The sequence below is a fragment of the Lagenorhynchus albirostris genome, chromosome 11 (genome assembly GCF_949774975.1).
Source record: "Lagenorhynchus albirostris chromosome 11, mLagAlb1.1, whole genome shotgun sequence".
Classification (NCBI taxonomy): Eukaryota; Metazoa; Chordata; class Mammalia; order Artiodactyla; family Delphinidae; genus Lagenorhynchus; species Lagenorhynchus albirostris.
The window spans coordinates 99,629,887-99,653,110 of record NC_083105.1 but is presented as its reverse complement, the minus strand read 5'-3'; the positions used below and the strand labels follow the sequence as shown (position 1 = coordinate 99,653,110).

Here is a 23,224-nt window from a genome sequence, read left to right as displayed (position 1 = left end):
CTCCTCTCTAGTAACTGTATTACCTTGGGCAAATTACCTTTCCTTAGATATAAAACAGATACAATATCTATCTCATAGGCTTGCTTAAAGATTAAAATGATATAATGTAGGTAAGGCAATCTGCTGGTTGTCCTTAATATTTGTTTTCTTCTTCTATAGACATAGGAATACCAGTTTTTATTTGGGACATGGCACCCAAAAAAGGGACTCAATTTCCCAACTCTTTTGCATGTAGGTGTGAACATGTAACTATGTTCTAGCCAATGGGATGTGAGTGGCAGTGATATGCACGACTTTTGGATTGTATCCCATTACCACTTTCCCCTTCTTACTGAGTGGAATGCAGACATAGTGGCAGGATCTCTTGGGGCATGAAATAAGCGCAGCCCCTTAGCGACAGTTGAACAGAAGATGGAGCCCTGGAACCCTGATACCTTTCCAGAGCAGAGCTGGCATTCTAACTTGGACTTGAATATAAAAGTAAAGTAAAATTGTATCTTTCCTTCACCAACATAACCTTGATACTTGGTCACAGAAGTTGAATTTACATCTTAAACTTATGCAGTAGGTAAAGGAGCGTAGGGCTTAGAAGAGAGTAAGTGTTTAATACTGGTAAGATATTGGTAAGTATAATCTGCACGTTTCTGTTAAGCCTCATTCATTAACATGGACATAGCTTGATTTGAATGTGGGGAAGAAGTCCATATCATGAGTAGGTTTGGAGTTCAAGTTTACACTATCCATGTGTTTTGGGAACAACCAGTTTTTAATAAACTAATATAAAATTTGGTCCGAGGCTAAAAATACCCTTGGGTAGCCTAAAAGAAAAATACATTAAATCTTTCTGGAGGGACAAATTCTCAAACCAGTTTATACAGACTTACTACAAAGATCCAATGAAGGTAACTTCATAATAAAAAATTACAAAGCAAACAAGGACACAGTCAACAGTGTATGAGAACATGCAGACTCCATAAACAGAAGAGATTCCTAAGAACTTGAGATAATTGAATGGTCTTTAATTCATACATTAAGGGAAAAAGAAAGAGCTTAAATAAACAACTGAACCTTACATCTCAAGGAACTAGAAAAAGAACAACATAAGCCCAAAGTTAGCAGAAGTAAGAAAATAACAAAGATCAGAGTAGAAATAAATTAAATAGACACTAAAAAGAGAATAGAAAAGCTCAGTGAAACTAAGCGCTGTTTTTTAAAAAAGATAAGCAAAATGGATAAACCTTTAGCCAGACTTACCAGGAATAAAAGAGAGAGGACTCAAAATTAGAAGTGAAAGAGGAGACATTACAACTAATACTACACATGTACAAAAAATCATAAAAAACTACTATGAACAATTATATACAAAAAAAATCAGACAACCTAGAAGAAATGGTAAATTCCTGGAAACATTCACTCTACTGAGACTGAATCGTAAAGAAATAGAAAACTCAGACAGATCAATTAATAGTAAGGAGATTGAAGCCATAACCAAAAATCTCCCAACAAAGAAAAGCCTAGGATAGGAAGGCCCCACTGGTGAATTCTACCAAACATTTAAAGAATTAACACCAATGCTTCTCAAAGTCTTCCGAAAAAATAGAAGAAAAGGGAACACTTCCAAACTCATCTTATGAGGCCAACATTACCCTGATAACAAATCAGAAAAGGAAATTACAGACCAATATCCTTGACGAACATAGATGCAAAAATCCTCAACAAATTATTAGCAAACTGGAATACATAAAAAGGGTCATACACCATGATCAAGTGGGATTTATTGAAGGATTGAAAAGATGGTTCAACATCCACAAATCAATCAACATCATAGACTGCATTAACAAAATGAAAGATAAAAATCATTTGATCGCCTCAATAGATGCAAAAAAGGCATACATGTCAAGCCCACAGCTAACATTATATTCAATGGTGAAAAGCTGAAAGCTCTTCCTCTAAGACCACGAACAAGACAAGGATGCCTGCTCTTGCCACCTTTATTTAACATAGCACTGGAAGTCCTGGCCAGAGCAATTAGCAGGAAAAAAAATAAGGTGTCCAAATAAGAAAAAAAAAGTAAAATTGACATAGTATTATATGTTAAAAAACTGTAAGGAGTCCACCAAAAAAGTTAGAACCAATAGACAAATTTGGTAAAGGTGCAGGATACAAAATCAATATAAAAATCATTTGTATTTCTACACACTAACAACAAACTATCAGGAAGAGAAATTAAGCAAAGAATCCCATTTACAATTACATCAAAAAGAATAAAATATCTAGGAATAAATTTAACCAAGAAGGTGAAGGATCTCTACACTGAAAACTCTAAGACACTGATGTAAGAAACTGAAGAAGATACAAATAAATAAACAGATATTCTGTGCTCAAGGATTGGAAGAATTAATATTATTAAAATTCCATACTACCCAAAGCAGTCTACAGATTCAATGTAGTCTTCTGTCAAGAGTCCAACAGCATTTTTCTCAGAAATAGAAAAAATAATTTTAAAATTTGTGTTGAACCACAAAAGTCTCTGAATAGCAAAAGCAATCTTGAGAAATAATAAGACTGGAGGCATCACAGTTCTTGATCAAACTACATTACAAAGCCATAGTACTCAGAAGAGTAGGGTATTGGCATAAAATAGTGAAACAGAATAGAGAGCCCAGAAATAGATCCACACACAAATGGTCAATTAACTTATGACAAAGGAGCCAAGGATATATAATGGGGAAAGGACAGGCTCTTCAATAAATGGTGTTGGGAAAACTGGACAGTCACAGGCAAAAGAATAAAACTGAACCTTCATCTTAAACCACTCACAAAATTCAACTCAAAATGTATTAAAGACTTGAATGTTAAGGCCTGAAACCATAAAACTCCTAGAAGAAAACGTATGGCATAAGCTCCTTGACATTGGCCTTGGCAATGATTTTTTGGATTTGACACTAAAAGGCAACAAAAGCAAAAATAAACAAGTGGGACTATTCCAAACTAAAGAGCTTCTGCATAGCAAAGGAAACCATCAACAAAATGAAAACGCAACCTATGTATGGAATGGGAGAAAATATTTGCAAATCATGTATCTGATAAGGGGTTAATATCCAAAATATATAAGGAACTCATACAACTCAATAACAAAAACAAAGAAACAACTCAATTAAAAAATCGGCAGAGGAACTGAATAGGCATTTTTCCAAAGAGACATACAAATAGCCAATAGGTACATGAAAAGATGCTCAATATCACTAATAATCAGGGAAATGCAAATCAAAAGTGCAATGAGATATCACTTCACACCTGTGAGAATGGCTACTATCAAAAAGACAAGAGACAACAAGTGTTGACAAAGATGTGTAGAAAAGGGAACCCTTGTGCACAGTTGATGAGAATGTAAACAGGTGCAGTCACTGTGGAAAACAGTCTGGAGGTTCCTCAAAAATTATTCAAACAGTTCATGACCAGGGAAATCAAAATGGCCAACAAACATGTTGCTATGCTACACAACATCACCAGTGTTGCTATGCTACACATGTTGCTATGCTACACAACATCACCAGTGACAACAGAAATGCAAAACCAAATGGCACTATTTCTTACTGGAATGGCAAAAATTAAAATTTCTGAAAGTTCTTACCTGGTTTCTACAAGGATATGGAGGAAAAAAGGAGTGTTCATATGCTGTCAGTGGGAGGGTTATTTGGGACAAACACGTTGGAGTTAAATTTGGAACTAACAAATTCGAAGTTGTTAATACTCTAGAATCCACCAATTCCACTCACAGAGACACACCCTGGAGAAGCTAACGTGCATGCACAATGCAAAGCGTCTCACTGTCCATCAAGAGGAGAATAAACAAATAAACAAACTGGGCCGTAAGCATATAATTCAGAGTACTCAAAAGTAGTATATAGCAGCTAAAATGAATGAAGTGGCTCTATCTGTATCAGTATGGTTAAATCTCAAAAGCATGATATGGGGTTTAACAAAAGCAAGTTGTTGAGTGACACGTAGAAGATAATGCTTTCAGTATGACACCTTCGGCACATCTCAATACGACACGTTTTATGGCCACACTATATAGACATGGATGTACACTATACAGATATGCACTGAAACTATAAATAAACCCAGGAGAATGAAGAACATCAGAGTTAAGACAGCAATCACTACTGAGGAAAGACTGACACATTGGTAGCAGAAATATTCCCACATTTTCTCCCCACCCTGTGTCCATGCTTTTTGCTATGGGACTTTAGTAGCACTTCTCATCAAAACAGGGAGCCTATTACCTCACTCCTAGAATATGCGATGGCTTTGGGACTTGCTTTAACCAACGGAATGTGGTATACAAGTGATGTGTGTCAGTTCCGAGTCTAGGCCTCAGAGGCATCGCACGATCCCTCTGTCTTTTCCGAACTACTGACGCACGTGAGCAAGTTGGGGCCAGCCTCCTGCAGGAGGAGACCCAGTGAAGGACAGTCCAGGTGTCCCAGCTGAGGTCAGCCTATTCCAGCCTACAGCCAGCTGACCTCCAACCACCTGAGAGAGACAAGCCAAGATCATCAGAGCCACCCACCTGACCTACTGAAGCGGATCTGAAGACGGAGCCCAGGTAGGACCAGAGCAGCCGAGGCGACCAAGGAGTCATGAGGAGTAACAGGGCTTATTGTTTCGGCCACTAAGTTTCCAGGTGGTTTGTTACTGAGAAATAGCTGACCTAGGAGGAGCACAGAAGGCAGGAGGGGCAAAAGGGACAAGGGTTCAACTGTGTCTTTGATGTTTTATGTCTTAAGAGAGACCCGAAGCAAACACAGCAAAATGTTAAGATTGCACATAGGTAGTAGAGAAATGAGGATTTGTTATCTAATTCTCCTAGCTTCTCTGTATGTGTGAAGTATTTCACAATAAAAGAAAATTTACACAGAAGAGTAAATGTCCAATGTGCTACACCAGACAAGGTGGCCTAGAGGGTTTTAGAAAAGAACAAAGAGATGAACTTGCTCTCTTGCCCCCTCCCTACTTCACTGTCACCACACGCAGAGCCGAAGGAGTGGACCAGGGATTTCTGAGTTCACATTCTCTTCTCTCATCCCTGGGACGTCTTCCCTAACCGTCCTGGAACTGAATCCTTTGCCAGTATTTAATCCTCTGGCCTCAGTGAGTCATCTGCACAACAGCACACAGCTGATCAGCTCACAGACAGGAGATCCTCAGGGACGAACCAGGGAAGAAAGCATCACAGGGGCAAATTCTATGCTCCTGCTCCGGGGGCAGCGGACTTCAAACCTCCGAACTACTTCATACTATCGTTACATCCAAAATCCAGATTCACCCGATAAAAATGTGAGAGTCCTTCCTCCATCAAATACAGGGTCAGTCACCTACCCTGTGACTTCCTCCTGACACTCTCACCTGCCCCCCCGCCCTTTGAATTTGTTGCCACTCCTGGCACAGGTGGCGTTGTGTGTCTGCCAGGAGATCTGCGCTTGCCCATCGAGAGGGACGAAAGCTCCAGGGGATACGCACTCCATGCCAGAGAGAGAAAGGGCCAGGCCGTCTGCTCCCAAGGGGCTCAACATCCCTCTTGGCCCAACGCATTGCTCGTGTTTCTGTTTGGACGTCCACAGCCAACTATGTGCATCGCGCTCTGCACTGACTGTGTACCTTCCTGTGTGCGGACTGGTCCTGCGAGTTACCCTGAGTTCTTGTCCCAACTCAACTGGGCTGCACGCTGCCTCAGGACACAGTGAGGTAAGTGACTTCGTGTCCCTACAATCCAGTGAAAGGAAAGAAGGAAAAGAGGAGAAAGGTCAGACAGGAAGGAAGAAAGGAAGGAAGGATAATAGCAGCACATATTTATAGAATGGTTATATGCCAGGTCGTGTGCGCTTTCTTCTTTAATCCTCCCAACTACTAAGTGAGGTAGATACTATTATTAATGTTTCCTAGCTTACAGTTGAGGAAACACGCTTCCGAGGGTAGCTAATATGCCTGGAGACAAGCCATGGCAAGTAAATCAGGGAGGCAGTCTTTGAGGCAGATTTAACTGGGTTCCCATCTCTGATGTCAGACTGTCATGCTGAGAGTTTTGAGCACAGAGGAGCAGATAACAAGGACCCAGGACTTCACCATAAAGAAAGAAAAGGAAAGAAGGATAGAAAGCAGAAGAGAACACAGAGGGAGGGAGAGACCCACTAACACAGGTGTCACACTGAAACTGCACGGTTTCTGCTTCATCCCTCGACGCCTCCAGAAAGGATCTGCGTGCTTCTTGGGTACTGTGTTCTGGGTTTCATTCTCTATGTGCCAAAGGCATCCGCAGAGAGCTCGTCATGCTCTCCTGCCTGTGAGAGAAGACAGGCAGACAGTCGACTCTGGCGCTGTGGACCCTGAGTTACAAATCCTGCAAGCCTCTCATCACATTTTCATTGCCAGTCAATACATACCCTTTCTTATGTGCGATCCTTTCTAAAGACTCCTATTTAATACAGGTCGTTGACCCATTAACGCTGAACTCACGACCAGCCGCGCCGCAACTGATGCCTAAGTGGACAGAGCTCACGTAACACCTGTATTTCCCCATAAGGCACAGCACACCTTCCTTGCACTTACGAACCCCAGATAGCCTTTCAGCACTACACTTGGGGGGCATTTTAAACAGCAAAATCACCAAGAAAAAGCACAAAAATGTAAAAAATGTGGCAGGAAATAGACCTTGAAAAGGACACTTGTTTATGTTAGTGGAGCTGAGACCGGAAGGTGGAGGGTCACCCTTCTTCTCTCAACTGGGAGTGTGTGTGTGTCCGGCGACTCGGTTTTCCGCTGCTCTGTGCATGTGCACAAATGATGCCCAAGACGGTGCCAAAGGGCCCCCCTTTCATCCTGAGGGTCGGTTACAATATCCATGCAACTTGGAGGTGATGAGACTATTGCTTTTGTAAATGCTTTATTATTTTGGAGCTACAAATACATTTTAGCAAGCAGGAGAATTTGCAAACGTAGAGGCCACGATGAGTGAGGATTCACTGCACGTAACATGAAGTTGAGCCAGTTCTCAGACTCGGACACGGGAGGAACTCTGCTTCTTCTGGGAAGACAGGAAAAGCAGCAGTAGTAGTAACTGTAGCTGTGCATATGGAACAGGACCTCACGTGTTAGTCCTGCAGGGAACCTCAGGAGGCTACCCATCCATTCCCGGGTTTAGTTGGGATTTTGTTCTGGTCATGAGAGACTGTCAGCATCACAGGCCACAGAAAAGTCTAAATCTTCTTACTTTAATCAAATCGCTCCTCAAGTCCATTGCCTTTGTACTGCCTTCTAGAGGCTGCATCTTGCTCAGCTCTGTGCCTTCGTGTACAGAAGAAACTCGGCAAACACTTGCTGTGTATTGAACAGGACTCAGGTCAATCTGCCGCTACGTGGTCCTTACCCCACCCTCCCTTTGTAACATATTCTCATGTAAACATTTCCTTCTAAAGCTGTGTTTCCCACCTTGAGGTTTCTGGAATTAGTGGTCCTTAGAGTTGTCTTAAATATGTCACTGAGCTATTGAAAAAAAATATTTCCAAAAATACATTTCACTAGGACAAGACTTCACAGGTTAACATAAAATGGCAAGGTTTTGTTTTTGATTTTGTGAACCTGCCTGGAACTACAGAGTGACAATTTTTTTTTGTTTTTGTAATTCATCAGTATTTTATTTATTTTATTTTATTTATTTTTGGCTGAGTTGGGTCTTTGTTGCTGCGCATGGGCTTTTCTCTAGTTGCGGCGAGCGGGGGCTACTCTTCGTTGCGGTGTGCGGGCTTCTCATTACAGTGGCTCCTCTTTTTACAGCACGGGCTCTAGGAGCACGGCCTTCAGTAGTTGCAGCACGCAGGCTTAGTAATTGTGGCGCACGGGCTCTAGAGCACAGGCTCAGTAGTTACAGTGCACGGGCTTAGTTGCTCCGTGGCACGTGGTATCTTCCTGGACCAGGGCTCAAATCTGTGTCCCCTGCATTGGCAGGTGGATTCTTAACCACTGCGCCACCAGGGAAGTCCCTGTACAGTGATAATCCTATGCCATGATACTATCTATTGCTTGCTAATACCATCTATCTCTCAGCTCCACAGACATGTCTTTGATGAATGAAAAACAGATAACTGCTCAAATTGTTTGCTAAGGGAAAGTTTTCAGAACATTTCAGGGAAATATGGGGGAGATAATGGAAATGTTCTTTGATGGTTCAAGGATAGAAAACCATCCATCTAAATGGTTCTGAACACACGGACCTTTTTGTAAATAGGTGTTATAAAATATTGTTTATTGTTTCTAAATAATGATAAGGATGTTTACACTGCCCTGACTTCTTTTGGGCAAAGCAGTCCAACTCCACCTAAATGGGAAAACTAAGTAGCAGAAGCGAACTCCTTCACCTGGAAGCTGGAGAACAGGCCTGAGGAGCCACTCCTTCAGCTTTGTTCGTTCTTTCCACACGGCTCTGCTGATTCTCCCAAGGGCCTCTTGAACAGGAGGCTTTCCGTGAATTCACCTTTCCTTTGTGGAACGTTCTTTCTTCTTGTGAGAATCAGCCAGGATCCAACTGCAGTGGCACAGACAGCATGGACTGTTCCAGTAAGAGATCTGCCAGCGCCCAGGCAACCTAAGTTGTGTTTCTCTTGAAACTCCTTTTCGTGCATTTCTTCCATTCCCGTCGCAGTGGCATTCTGAGGAACAGCTGGTGCTACCCTTCCCCATCGAGGCAAGGTTACAGCCTCGCCGGGTTTTGTGCTTTGAGAACAGAAATGGGGGCAGGGGAGGAAAGGGCAGTAGGGACTGGAGACCTCAGGCTCAGTGCCTGCCTCATTTCCAAAGTGTGTTTTTAAAGCCTTGAGGACCTTGTTGTCTGTCGTAGGCATGCTTAACTGTTTGTACAAATAGAGAACCCGACGCTCAGTGAGACAGTCTTCCCCAGTGTCTGCACGAAGGCCCGGGCCCTGCCCGGTATCCGCAGAAGGCTCTTGCGATCAGCTTCTTCACCATCCGGGCTGTGTATCCCGCCTCCTTTATCTACTCCTGCTCGCATCTGGACCCGACACCGAGGATGCCCCTTGTCTTCTCAGCCGGCCAAGCCATCTTCTTCACATTATACTTGGAGTGTCTGAGACCACTCCCGTCCAAGAAGGCTTCTAGAACACTCAGGGAAATAGTCTTAATCTCGTCCTTCTCAGTCCAAATACAAAACTACAGACTTCATCTAAAATCTTTACCATTTAGTATTTTAAAGTATGTAAATTATGTATTTGTTATTGGCTTAGTGTTTGGTGTGTCTTCATATAACACCATAGCTTGATTTTTTCCAGTCTTACCGCTTCTGTATATTTCATAATACAGCACCATGTGAAAAACAGATACCTAATACATTTATTTTGATTTCATAGGCCAAATGGTACCTTTAAATTGCCCTGCTGTGAAAGCCACCACTTAATACCTAATAAAACCTAATAAAACAGACTTGAGGTGACAAAGGAAGAGCTGGGTAGCAGCTCTCACCCACCTTTTGTGAATGAAGCCTTATCCCTGCACCTGACTGCACCCTTCAAGCTGTTGGCTTTACACCTAGTTACAGGAATTCTGTGAAAACATCCTCCTCTTTTTGAATGCCTTTTATTCGTTTACTAAAATTTTTTTTTAAATTTGATTTTACTGAAGTATCGTTGATTTACAATGTTGTGTTAGTTTCTGGTATACAGCAAAGTGATTCAGATACATACTTTTTCAGATCCTTTTCCATTATAGTTTATTACAAGATATTGACTATAGTCCCCTGTACTATAGGTAACCGGACCTTGTTATCTATTTTATATTATATATAGTAGTTTGTATCTGCTAATCCCAAACTCCTAATTTATTGAATAGGCATAAACTGAACATCTTTTGATCATACTACACCCACTTCAACTCGACCTGTCATAGTACAAACCCTGACAGTCTCTGACCCTGGTCCTGCATAGCCCAGTTTTCTGTCTGTCTACATGGCTTTGCATTAGAAGCAGTTGCAATGGTAGCATTCATGCTCAGAAGACAATTTCTTGCTCCAAGGACAGAGCACCTACCTTGTTCTTGGTGGGATCACCAGGCTCTTTGGAAAAGGATGTGGAAAGTGTTAGTGAGTAATGGACCCAGTCTGGAGTGGTGTTCTCCTTAGGGTTGTTACTGGACAGTTGTTTCCTTGAGTAGAAAATCAAGACACATTCTATGAGAAAGTTTTCTCTGTGCCAAAGGAGTTTCCATAAGTTATTACATTTGGGCATACTAATAGAGTGCTTTTTGTTTCTTGGAATCAAGACAGACCATCTTATGATGATGTCAGACGTCCTCCAGTTCAGTCTGCTGGCCAGTTACAATCTGCATACAATTTGGATTGGATGAAACTATTGCTTTTGTAGATGCCTTTATTCGTTGTAGTCACTACTTGTAGCAAATATGTTCTAGATGGGATAGGGAGCATCTGAGAATGTAGTTCTACAAGGAAAGACAGTGGAAAAGGTGGCAAAACAGCAGAGACAGAAACGGGGACACAGTTATTGGCCAAGTAACGCAGGAAGCCAAAGGATTAAGGAAGCTGAGAGCACAGTAAGCAGAAATAAAGATGCTCCCCACTGTCTGATCATCACCATGTTGACTCAGTGTCACTAAAACACTGCCAGTTGCTGCTTTAGACCAACTTCCACCAGGCCTGCATGTAGGCACACTACTTTCCCAGTCCACAAAACGTTATTAATGGACAAGGGCGAGGTCACAAAGGGAAGATGAGACAGGGGTAAAGAATCCAAAGTCCTATTTTGACTCTTATAAAATCTTAGAAAGAGTACCTTAAAAGCAAGTTTTTGAAAGGGAGGGATTTAAAACAGTCACATTTGTCTCATACACTTCTATAAAAAGATTATCACAGGAAATCCATACTTGCAATGTATATTTCACTGCTTTGTAATTTTTAAAATTTAATTGGAAAATAAGGTAGAGGGAAGGTTTTATTTGTATGTTAATTAAGCCTTGTACCCGGAATGATGCAAATCTTTTGGAAAAGTCAAATATCTCCATGAAATTGTAGTGAATAGTCTCCTACACCTAGTATCTGTGTGTGACACATAGGAAGTTTTAACTCACGAATATTCACAGATAGGACATAATCGTAGGAAAAAAGGACACTTTTTTTCATAAAGAGACTTTAAGAATAACTGTATAGAGGAAAGGAACCAAGATGGCGGAGCAGAAGGACGTGCTCTCACTCCCTCTTGCGAGAACACCAGAATCACAACGAACTGCTGAACAATCATCGACAGGAAGACACTGGAACTCAGCAAAAAAGATACCCCACATCCAAAGACAAAGGAGAAGCCACAATGAGATGGTAGGAAGGGCGCAATCACAGTAAAATCAAATCCCATAACTGCTGGGTGGGTGACTCACAGACTGGAGAACACTTATGCCACAGAAGTCCACCCACTGGAGTGAAGGTTCTGAGCCCCACGTCAGGCTTCCCAACCTGGGGGTCCGGCAACGGGAAGAGGAATTCCTAGAGAATCAGACTTTGAAGCATAGTGGGAATTGATTGCAGGACTTTGACAGGACTGGGGGAAACAAGAGACTCCACTCTTGGAGGGCACACACAAAGTAGTGTGTGCATCGGGACCCAGGGGAAGGAGCAGTGACCCCAGGGGAGACTGAACCAGACCTACCTGCCAGTGTTGGAGGGTCTCCTGCAGAGGCAGGGGGTGGCTGTGTCTCACCTTGAGGACAAGGACACTGACAGCAGAAGTTCTGGGGAGTACTCCTTGGCGTGAGCCCTCCCAGAGTCGGCCACTAGCCCCAACAAAGAGCCCGGGTAGGCTCCAGTGTTGGGTTGCCTCAGGCCAAACAACCAACAGGGAGGGAACCCAGTCCCACCCATCAACAGTCAAGTGGATTAAAGTTTTACTGAGCTCTGCCCACCAGAGCAACACCCAGCTATACCCACCACCAGTCCCTCCCATCAAGCCTCTTAGATAGCCTCATCCACCAGAGGGCAGAGAGCAGAAGCAAGAAGAACTACAATCCTGCAGCCTGTGGAACAAAAACCACATTCACAGAAAGACAGACAAGATGAAAAGGCAGAGGGCTATATACCACATGAAGGAACAAGATAAAACCCCAGAAAAACAACTAAATAAAGTGGAGATAGGCAACCTTCCAGAGAAAGAATTCAGAATAATGATAGTAAAGATGATCCAGGACCTGGGAAAAACAATGGAGGCAAAGATCGAGAAGATGCAAGAAATGTTTAGCAAAGACCTAGAAGAATTAAAGAACAAACAAACAGAGATGAACAATACAATAACTGAAATGAAAACTACACTAGAAGGAATCAATAGCAGATTAACTGAGACAGAAGAACGGATAAGTGACCTGGAAGACAGAATGGTGGAATTCACTGCTGTGGAAAAGAATAAAGAAAAAAGAATGAAAACAAATGAACACAGCCTAAGAGACCTCTGGGACAACAATTAAATGCAACAACTTTCACATTATAAGGGTCCAAGAAGGAGAAGAGAGAGAGAAAGGACCTGAGAAAATATTTGAAGAGATTATAGTCGAAAACTTCCCCAACACGGGAAAGGAAATAGCCACCCAAGTCCAGGAAGCACAGAGAGTCCCATACAGGAGAAACCCAAGGAGAAACATGCCAAGACACATAGTAATCAAACTGGCAAAAATTAAAGAAAAATTATTGAAAGCAGCAAGGGCAAAATGACAAATAACATACAAGGGAACTCCCATAAGGTTAACAGCTGATTTCTCAGCAGAAACTCTACTAGCCTGAAGGGAGTGGCATGATACACTTAAAGAGATGAAAGGGAAGAAACTACAACCAAGATTACTCTACCTGGCAAGGATCTCATTCAGATTTGATGGAGAAATCAAAAGCTTTACAGATAAGCAAAAGCTAAGAGAATTCAGCACCACCAAACCAGCTCTACAACAAATGCAAAAGGAACTTCTCTAGACAAGAAACACAAGAGAAGAAAAGGATCTACAAAAACAAACCCAAAACAATTAAGAAATGGCCATAGGAACATACATATCGATAATTACCTTAAACATGAACGGATTAAATGCTCCAACCAAAAGACACAGGCTTGCTGAATGGATACAAAAACAATACCCATCTATATGCTGTCTACAAGAGACCCACTTCAGACCTAGGGACACATACAGACTGAAAGTGAGGGGATGGAAAAAGATATTCCATGCAAATGGAAATCAAAAGAAAGCTGAAGTAGCTATACTCATATCAGATAAAATAGACTTTAAAACAAAGAATGTTACAAGAGACAAGGAAGGACACTACATCATGATCAAGGGATCAATCCAAGAAGAAGATATAACAATTATAAATATATATGCACCCAATATAGGAGCAACTCAATACATAATGCAACTGCTAACAGCTATAAAAGAGGAAATTGACAGTAACACAATAATAGTGGGGGACCTTAACACCTCACTTACACCAATGGACGGATCATCCAAAATGAAAATAAATAAGGAAACAGAAGCTTTAAATGACACAACAGACCAGATAGATTTAATTGATATTTATAAGACATGCCATCCAAAAACAGCAGATTACACTTTCTTCTCAAGTGCACATGGAACATTCTCCAGGATAGATCACACCTTAGGTCACAAATCAAGCCTCAGTAAATTTAAGAAAATTGAAATCATATCACGCATCTTATCTGACCACAATGCTATGAGATTAGAAATGAATTACAGGGAAAAGAACATAAAAAACACAAACACATGGCGGCTAAACAATATGTTACTAAATAACCAAGCGATCACTGAAGAAATCAAAGAGGAAATCAAAAAATACCTAGAGACAAATGACAATGAAAACACGACGATCCAAAACCTATGGGATGCAGCAAAAGCAGTTCTAAGAGGGAAGTTTATAGCTATACAAGTCTACCTCAAGAAACAAGAAAAATTTCAAGTAAACAATCAAACCTTACACATAAAGGAACTAGACAAAGAAGAACAAACAAAACCCAAAGTTAGGAGAAGGAAAGAAATCATAAAGATCAGAGCAGAAATAAATGAAATAGAAACAAAGAAAACAATAGCAAAGACCAATAAAACTAAAAGCTGGTTCTTTGAGAAGATAAACAAAATTGATAAACTACTAGCCAGACTCATCAAGAGGGAGAGAACTCACGTCAACAAAATTAGAAATGAAAAAGGAGAAGTTACAACAGAAACTGCAGAAATACAAAGCATCCTAAGAGACTAATACAAGCAACTCTAGGCCAATAAAATGGACAACCTGGAAGAAATGGACAAGTTCTTAGAAAGGTATAACCTTCCAAGACTGAACCAGGAAGAAACAGAAAATATGAACAGACCAATCACAAGTAATGAAATTGAAACTGTAATTAAAAATCTTCCAACAAACAAAAGTCCAGGACCAGATGGCTTCACAGGTGAATTCTATTAAACATTTAGAGAAGAGCTAACACCCATCCTTCTCAAACTCTTCAAAAAAATTGCAAAGGAACACTCCCAAACTCATTCTATGAGGCCACCATCATGCTGATACCAAAACCAGACAAAGATACTACAAAAAGGAAAATGACAGACCAATATCACTGATGAATATAGACGCAAAAATCCTCAACAAAATACTAGCAAACAGAATGCAACAACACATTAAAAGGATCATACACCATGATCAAGTGGGATTTATTCCAGGGATGCAAGGATTCTTCAATATACACAAATCAATGTGATACATCATATTAACAAACTGAAGAATAAAAACCATACGATCATCGCAATAGATGCAGAAAAAGCTTTTGACAAAATTCAACACCCATTTATGACAAAAACTCTCCAGAAAGTGGGCATAGAGGGAACCTTCCTCACATAATAAAGGCCATACATGATAAACCCACAGCAAACATCATTCTCAATGGTGAAAAACTGAAAGCATTTCCTCTAAGATCAGGAACAAGACAAGGATGTCCACTTTCACCACTATTGTTCAACATAGTTTTGGAAGTCCTAGCCACGGCAATCGGAGGAAAAAAAGAAATAAAAGGAATGCAAATTGGAAAAGAAGTAAAACTGTCACTGTTTGCAGATGACAAACTATACATAGAGAATCCTAAAAATGCCACCAGAAAACTACGAGAGCTAATCAATGAATTTGGTAAAGTTGCAGGATACAAAATTATTGCACAGGAATCTTTTGCATTCCTATACACTAATGATGACAAATCTGAAAGAGAAATTATGGAAACACTCCCATTTACCACGGCAACAAAAAGAATAAAATACCTAGGAATAAACCTACCTAGGGAAACAAAAGACCTGTATGCAGAAAACTATAAGACACTGATGAAAGAAATTAAAGATGATACCAACAGATGGAGAGATCTACCATGTTCTTGGATTAGAAGAATCAACATTGTGAAAATGACTATACTACCCAAAGCAATCTACAGATTCAATGCAATCCCTATCAAATTACCAATGGCATTTTTTACAGAACTAGAACAAATTATCTTAAAATTTGTATGGAGACACAAAAGACCCTGAATAGCCAAAGCAGTCTTGAGGGGAAAAAATGGAGCTGGAGGAATCAGACTCCATGACTTCAGACTATTCTACAGAGCTACAGTAATCAAGACAATATGGTACTGGCACAAAAACAGAAACATAGATCAATGGAACAAGGCAGAAAGCCCAGAGACAAACCCACGCACCTATGGTCAACTAATCTATGACAAAGGAGGCAAAGATATACAATGGAGAAAAGACAGTCTCTTCAATAAGTGGTGCTGGGAAAACTGGACAGCTACATGTAAAAGAATGAAATTAGAATACTCCGTAACACCATACACAAAAATAAACTCAAAATGGATTAGAGACCTAAATGTAAGACCGTACAGTATAAAACTCTTAGAGGAAAACATAGGAAGAACACTCTTTGACATAAATCACAGCAATATCTTTTTTGATCCACTTCCTAGAGTAACGGAAATAAAAACAAAAATAAACAAATGGGACCTAATGAAACTTCAAAGCTTTTGCACAGCAAAGGAAACCATAAACAAGACGAAAAGATAACCCGCAGAATGGGAGAAAATATTCGCAAACAAATCAATGGACAAAGGATTAATCTCCAAAATATATAAACAGCGCATGCAGCTCAATATTAAGGAAACAAACAACCCAATCCAAAAATGGGCAGAAGACCTAAATAGACATTTCTCCGAAGTAGACTTACAGATGGACAAGAATCACATGAACAGCTGCTCAACATCACTCATTATTAGAGAAATGTAAATCAAAACTATAATGAGGTATCATCTCACACTAGTTAGAATGGGCATCATCAGAAATTCTACAAACAACAAATGCTGGAGAGGGTGTGGAGAAAAGGGAACCCTTTTGCACTGTTGGTGGGAATGTAAATTGATACAGCCACTATGGAGAACAGAATGGAGGTTCCTTAAAAAACTAAAAATAGAATTACCATATGATCCAGCAATCCCATTACTGGCATTACTGGGTGTATACCCAGAGAAAACCATAATTCAAAAAGACACATGCACCCCAGTGTTCATTGCAGCATTATTTACAATAGCCAGGTCATGGAAGCAACCTAAATGCCCATTGACAGACATATGAATAAAGAAGTTGTGGTAAATATATACAATGGAATATTATGCAGCCATAAAAAAGAACGAAATTGAGTCATTTGTTGAGACGTGGATGGATCTAGAGACTGTCATACAGAGTGAAGTCAGAAAGAGAAAAACAAATATCGTATATTAACACATGTAAGTGGAACCTAGAAAAATGGTACAGATGAACCTGTTTGCAAGGCAGAAGTTGAGACACAGATGTAGAGAACAAACGTATGGACACCAAGTGGGGAAAACCACGGTGGGGTGGGGATGGTGGTGTGCTGAATTGGGCGATTGGGATTGACATGTATACACTGATGTGTATAAAACTGATGACTAATAAGAATCTGCAGTGTAAAAAATCAAACAAACAAAAAAAACAACTAATACTAAACTTTCTTTGGGTTATTTGTATGGAAATATGTTAATATAAATGTTTCAGACATTACATGAAATTTCTAAAAATCTTATATGTTCTGGTATAATGTTATAAGTCATAATTCTAGTTATTACTTTAAAATGTATATCTCAAATAACTAAATTTCCTTGTCAATTGCATTATAATGAACTTTCATCAAATCTTTAACCGTGGTCATTTTTAAGTCTTTTGTCATTTACAGACAGTTCTGGGTGTACTCCGACGCTTTCCCAAAAATGTTCCTATAAAAGGGTTTCATCTTCAGGGAATTCATGGAAAAGACTCTGACAAGTACAGGTTTCTGGTAACTGACTATACTGTTGAACTGAATGAATAAGCATTTTCAGAACTCTAATGGAAAACTGATGAATTCATAAAAGTGCTAACAAAAGATAAAGATGAAAAAAAATCAATTACATGGGACTAGTGAACTGATGGGGATGATTATAATTTTTGTGACCTTCTGTTTGAAGAAAGAAAAAAAAATCCCACAAGGACTCAGAGGCAAAAAATATACAAATCAATTTTCTCTGCAAAGTAAAGGAGCTGTTACAGTGGAGGATTACTGGACTGAATGTCAATATTATGAAATAGTATGAGTGTGTTTCGTGTTTGATAATTGCAGTCATTGTTGCTTTTGTTGTGGTCATTCATTTAAAATGCTTGGTGTCAGTTTATCTCTTGTAAAAATAAAATACAGTGTGTGTGTGTGTGTGTGTGTGTGTGTGTGTGTGAGAGAGAGAAAAAAAAGAATAAATGTATAAGTAAGGGGCTGAGCACTAGTCTGTACGGCATGTGGATTTTGGAACGTTTAACAGATGTTTATCATGATTTGATTCGTGGCTTGGGTGGCAAGTCCTCTTTCTGGGCATCTTTTGCTTGACAGAATCCCAGCACATCTCAAGTTCCTGGATAGTTTACGCATCCTCTTCTGCCAGATATCAATCTAGGGGGTTTAGTGCTTGGATGTCAGGGTGAGTGTTGATGATACTCGGAAGATCTGGGGAAGCATGTTACTAAGTTGGTAAAACATTTCTTCAGAAATGCTCTGTTAAGAGGTAAGAAAAAAAAAAGTTTGCACTTGTTAAATCATCACTGATTTAAAAAAAATGTTTAAGTATTTTAAAACATGGAAGTAATGGCAGTAGTTCTAGACATGGAGTGTAATATGTGAACACTATCTTTCAGAGCTGATTTAACTGCACAGCTGTGGGCAGGGCTGTTTCTCTGGATCCAGCCTCTGAGAACCTACGCTATTTCTGTCAAGTAATAAGTCTGATTACCAGAAAAACCCCTAGATAACAGTAGTGCATTCAGTGATAAGTTTTGCTAAATTTTACATAGAACACGGAATCATCCTCTGCTCATGTCCTTTATGAATCGATATAACATAAATGTGGGGCGGGGAAGGAAAGATCAGTTAAGTTCAGCTTTGGGGTTTAATCAAAGATCCCCTGAGTGGCAGATACTAACATCTTTGACAGTAAACTAAGTGCCTTGATGGCATGCAAACACTTCTCCCCTTAAAACACAGAAAGCTGCTAGCATTTTCTTATGCTCTTTTTTTTTTTTTTCTCTTTTTTTTTTCTCTTATGCTCTTTTGAGTTTACGGCAGCGTGCCTAGCTATGTCTGCGAGGAATATCACAACAGAGACTGAACTGGGGTGAGAGCTACCCAGATAACACACCTGTGGCACCAGAAATTGCACTGTCCTAGAAATTCCTCCGTCCCACGAAGCCATTTCCATCATGAAACCTAAAATAGAACAACAGACTTTGCTGAATTATGAGTTCTGGTCTTCAAACCTACCAGTCCTTTATTGAAAATAAACTGAATTTTCATCGTGGAGCTGCACGTCTTGACTTTTAAGGTAGCTACTTGCCTGTAGGAAAGGTTAAGCCTGAAGGCCAGATAAACTTCTGCAATCCTTATTTCTCCAGGCCAGAGAGGTTGCACATAGTTCCGTCAAAATACTTGTAATGTCATTTCTTAAGTCCTATTTTGCCTCCACACAATGAAGCCAAAACAGGTTATTAAAGATTAATTAAACACGTGGTTCTATTTTCTTTTCAAGAAAATAAAAGGTAACAGAGAGTAAGCTCCACCAATGTCCAAATATTCTCACATTTCAAGAGGTCTGGAGGGAGCTCCCTGGTGGCCTAGTGGTTAGGATTACAGGCTTTCACTCCTGTGAGCGGGGTTCAATCCCTGGTCAGGGAGCTGAGATCCTGCAGGCCGTGTGACATGGCCCAAAAAAAGAGGGCTGGAGATTTTATTTTTTGATTGGAAAAAAGGTAGATAAAAAAGCCGCTATGAAATATGTGCTTGTTAAACCATTTAACTGAGGCACCAGATGACAGGGGTAACTGCTACAATTCTTTCTCCTGGTTTGCTCTACTTTCAATATTTTCAAGGAAGAAATATAGGTCGTTGTTGTTAAATATAAGGTTGTGTTTACCTTTGACACACTTAAACACAAGTTCTGCTCTCCTTAAGCACCACGGTATAGTCATTTCCTAAAAACAGAAACAAAACAAATCATGTTTTTAACTGAACTTTGTAAAAAAGAAAAAAATATATATATGGTCAGATCTTAATTTATCTATAATGTTGACCATCCACTTACAGGCAACCATTGGCTAATTTCAGCTAGATTTCCTCTGGTTTTTAGGCATGTAACCTGTTCCAGCTGTTAGACTATACTTGTGGAATGCAAACTAACTGAATTAGCCTAGTCAGTATAATGTTAAAAATGAACATTCCCTTAAAACTTTCTACATAATTAACTCTAAAGACAAATATATGTGACATAGGAACCCCACCTACTTCTCTCAATATGTTAGAATGAATAATTCTATTAAATTGTACAATATTTGAATAAGCAATGCATCAAAATGTTTTCCTTGGGGCTTCCCTGGTGGCGCAGTGGTTAAGAATCCGCCTGCCAATGCAGGGGACACGGATTCTATCCCTGGTCTGGGAAGATCCAACATGCCACAGAGCAACTAAGCCCGTGCGCCGCAACTACTGAGACTGTGCTCTTGAGCTCATGAGCCACAACTATTGAGCCCGCGAGTCACAACTACTGAAGCCCGCGCGCCTAGAGCCCGTGCTCCGCAACGAGAAGCCACCTCAGTGAGAAGCCCTCGCACCGCAACGAAGAGCAGCCTCCGCTCGCTGCAACTAGAGAGAGCCCGCACGCAGCAATGAAGACCCAATGCAGCCAAAAATAAATAAATAAATTTAAATTAAAAAAAAATGTTTTCTGTGTATGACATGTTATTACAAAGTACCAGAAACAAACAAGCGCCGTATCCCAGCCACCTAACCGACCAATGAGCTCTTTTTTGGATGCTCCTTCCTAACCCTTGACCAAGTGAGCACATGCGCGCCGCGAACCAACCAACCCACACATTTATACTTTTCTGTGGTCGTGATCAGCGATTGTGCCATTTTTAATTCTATTTCTTTTCACTGTTACCGAATTACTTTCCCACGCTGCAAGTCTTTGTAACTGTAACAATAAAATATGTTTATTAATTCATTACGGTGATCCTTCAGGATCTTTTTTACACTCTTGAAAATCACTGAAGACTGCACTGAGCTTCTGTCTATGTGGATTATGTCTCCTGATACTTATTGCATTAGAAATTAAAACTGAGAAAATTTTAATTTCATTTAAAAACGATAAACCCACCATACGTTAATGTAACGTATTTTTTAAAAACGTAAAGTTACTATCTTTTCCAAAACAAAAAAAATCTGAGTGAGAAGAAGGGCAATGCCTTACATATCTACAAATCTCATTAATGCCTGGCCTCACGGAAGACATCTGGACTCTCACATCTGCCTCTGCATCAATCTGCTGTGTGATCATACAGCCTCGGGAAGAACTCAGTGACGCTCATGCAAGAATGAGAATGCAAAAGGCACAGAGTGTCTTAGTATTATCATGAAGATATTTTTAGTCTTGCTGACCCCCAGAGGGGGCTAGCATCCTGGGGGTATCTTCAGAACACAATTTAAAAACTGCTGTTTTGAGTTAATGCATCATAATTTATTTAAAATGGCCTCTTATAACTCAATTTCCCCTTTTTGTTAATAACACTGCAGTGGACATATTTATGTATATGACGCATGTGTGTATCTACATCTATAGATGTCTTGTTTTTTGAATAATTTCCTGGGATACTTACTCCTATAGATTAGTGAAATAAAATTCAAGTTTTTCCCTAAAAGGTAATATCAATTTACATTAGCCATCAGCAATGGCTGATGGCCATCATCCAATTTCATCATATTGTCCACCAGCATTTGGACACTTAAATATTATTTAAAAGATTATTTAACATACTTACTAATTTAATAGATCCAAAACGGTATCACCCTGATGGCTTTTAAAAAATAGGATTTATTTTTTGAAACAGTTTTAGGTTGACAGAAAAATTATGAAAATGGTACCGAGAATTGCCATACCCTCCCACACTCAGGTTCCCCTGTTAACATCTTATATTAGTAGAGCACTAGAAGTGAGGCTGTCCACGTACCTATCAAGAGTAAAGGGAACATACGACACAAATGAACTTATCTACAAAACAAAAACAGACTAACAGACATAGAGAACAGACTTGTGGTTGCCAAGGGGGAGGGGGGAGGGGGAAGGAAGGATTGGGAGTTTGGGATTAGCAGATGCAAACTATTACATATAGGATGGATAAACAACAAGGTCCTACTGTTTAGCACAGGGAACCATATTCAATATCCTGTGATAAGCCATAATGGGAAAGAATATGAAAAAAATGTAAATATATGTATAACAGTCACTTTGCTATATAACAGAAATTAAACACAACACTGTAAACCAACTATACTTCAATAAAAATTTTTAAAAAGGAATAAAGAAACCAGACTACATCAAACAATGGCAGAAAAATCCTTTAGCAGTTCTAATCTACTTTGGGTTTTCAGCGATATGTACATCTAAAGCAATAGCAGACGACAACAACTGAACTTTTTTCTACATTGTAAAATCACTATTGTGAAGTTATAGGAATTCGGGTGATGACACTTCGGTGAAATAACCAACACACACACAGACACAGAAACAGAAAGTCCTATTTTTAACAATTGACAGGAGAAAATTATTAAGGAGAACCTAAAAGTTCATTTTGGAAATGTTTCCCCACCAAATAAGGGCTTTAGCCCGTATCATTTAAGGAGCCAGATGAATCAGAGGCTGTTAGAAAGCAGCAGCTTGAATGTGATCTTCCAAGTACCCCATGTACTTTTATTGAACTTAATCATAACTGTCAAATTGCCATGATGTCACTAAAGGATTTCTATTTGCAGTCAGTTAAAAATAAAACCCCAGGGCTTCCCTGGTGGCGCAGGGGTTGAGAGTCTGCCTGCCGATGCAGGGAACACGGGTTCGTGCCCCGGTCCAGGAAGATCCCACATGCCATGGAGCAGCTGGGCCCGTGAGCCATGGCAGCTGAGCCTGTGCGTCCGGAGCCTGTGCTCCGCAAAGGGAGAGGCCACGACAGTGAGAGGCCCGTGTACTGCAAAAAAAAAAAAAAAAAACCCCAAATACATTTTTATTCTTTCTACCGGGTGCACTATTCTCTTTGTAAATGCAGTACTATAAACAAATTACTTAAAAACCAGAAAAAAACCTGAACTACTATTGACACCTTATTATTAACTCAAATCCACAGTGCACGCAGATTTCCCCGGCTTTTACCTAATGGCGTTTTCTGTTCGGGGACCACGTCCAGGACACTTCACTCTATTGAGTCATTACGTCGCCCGAGGCTCCTCTTGCCCTGAGTTTCTCAGACTTCCCTTGTTTTTGATGAGCCTGAGTTTTGAGGAGGGCTGGTCAGGTATTTTGTAGGACGCCCCCTATTAGAATTTGATGTTTGCATCATGATTAGACAGGAGCTATGGATTTGGGCAGGAAGACTACAGAGGTGAAGTATCATTTTCATCATACCATATCAAGGGTAGATAATCAATGCGATTTATGACTAGCGATGTAAGCCTGGAACACCTGGCTGGGGTGGTGTTTTTAAGGTCCCCAGCCCTGAC

General features: G+C 40.1%; 1 protein-coding gene across 3 annotated transcripts in view; it reads right to left on the bottom strand.

The window, feature by feature from the left end:
- The window catches only part of C11H12orf4 (chromosome 11 C12orf4 homolog), a 78,078-nt gene that overhangs the window by 22,491 nt on the left and 32,363 nt on the right, over window positions 1–23,224 (bottom strand). For 2 of the 3 annotated variants that reach the window (XM_060167161.1, XM_060167162.1), the window contains exons 12-14: window positions 19,596–19,653; window positions 18,825–18,892; window positions 16,835–18,184 (exon numbers count right to left, since the gene is read on the bottom strand). In XM_060167161.1, the coding sequence (XP_060023144.1) occupies window positions 18,092–18,184; window positions 18,825–18,892; window positions 19,596–19,653 (219 nt within the window). In that variant the 3' untranslated portion in view covers window positions 16,835–18,091. Of the gene's footprint in view, window positions 1–16,834; window positions 18,185–18,824; window positions 18,893–19,595; window positions 19,654–23,224 lie in introns of those variants that run through there. The other variant, XM_060167163.1, reaches the window with a different exon arrangement.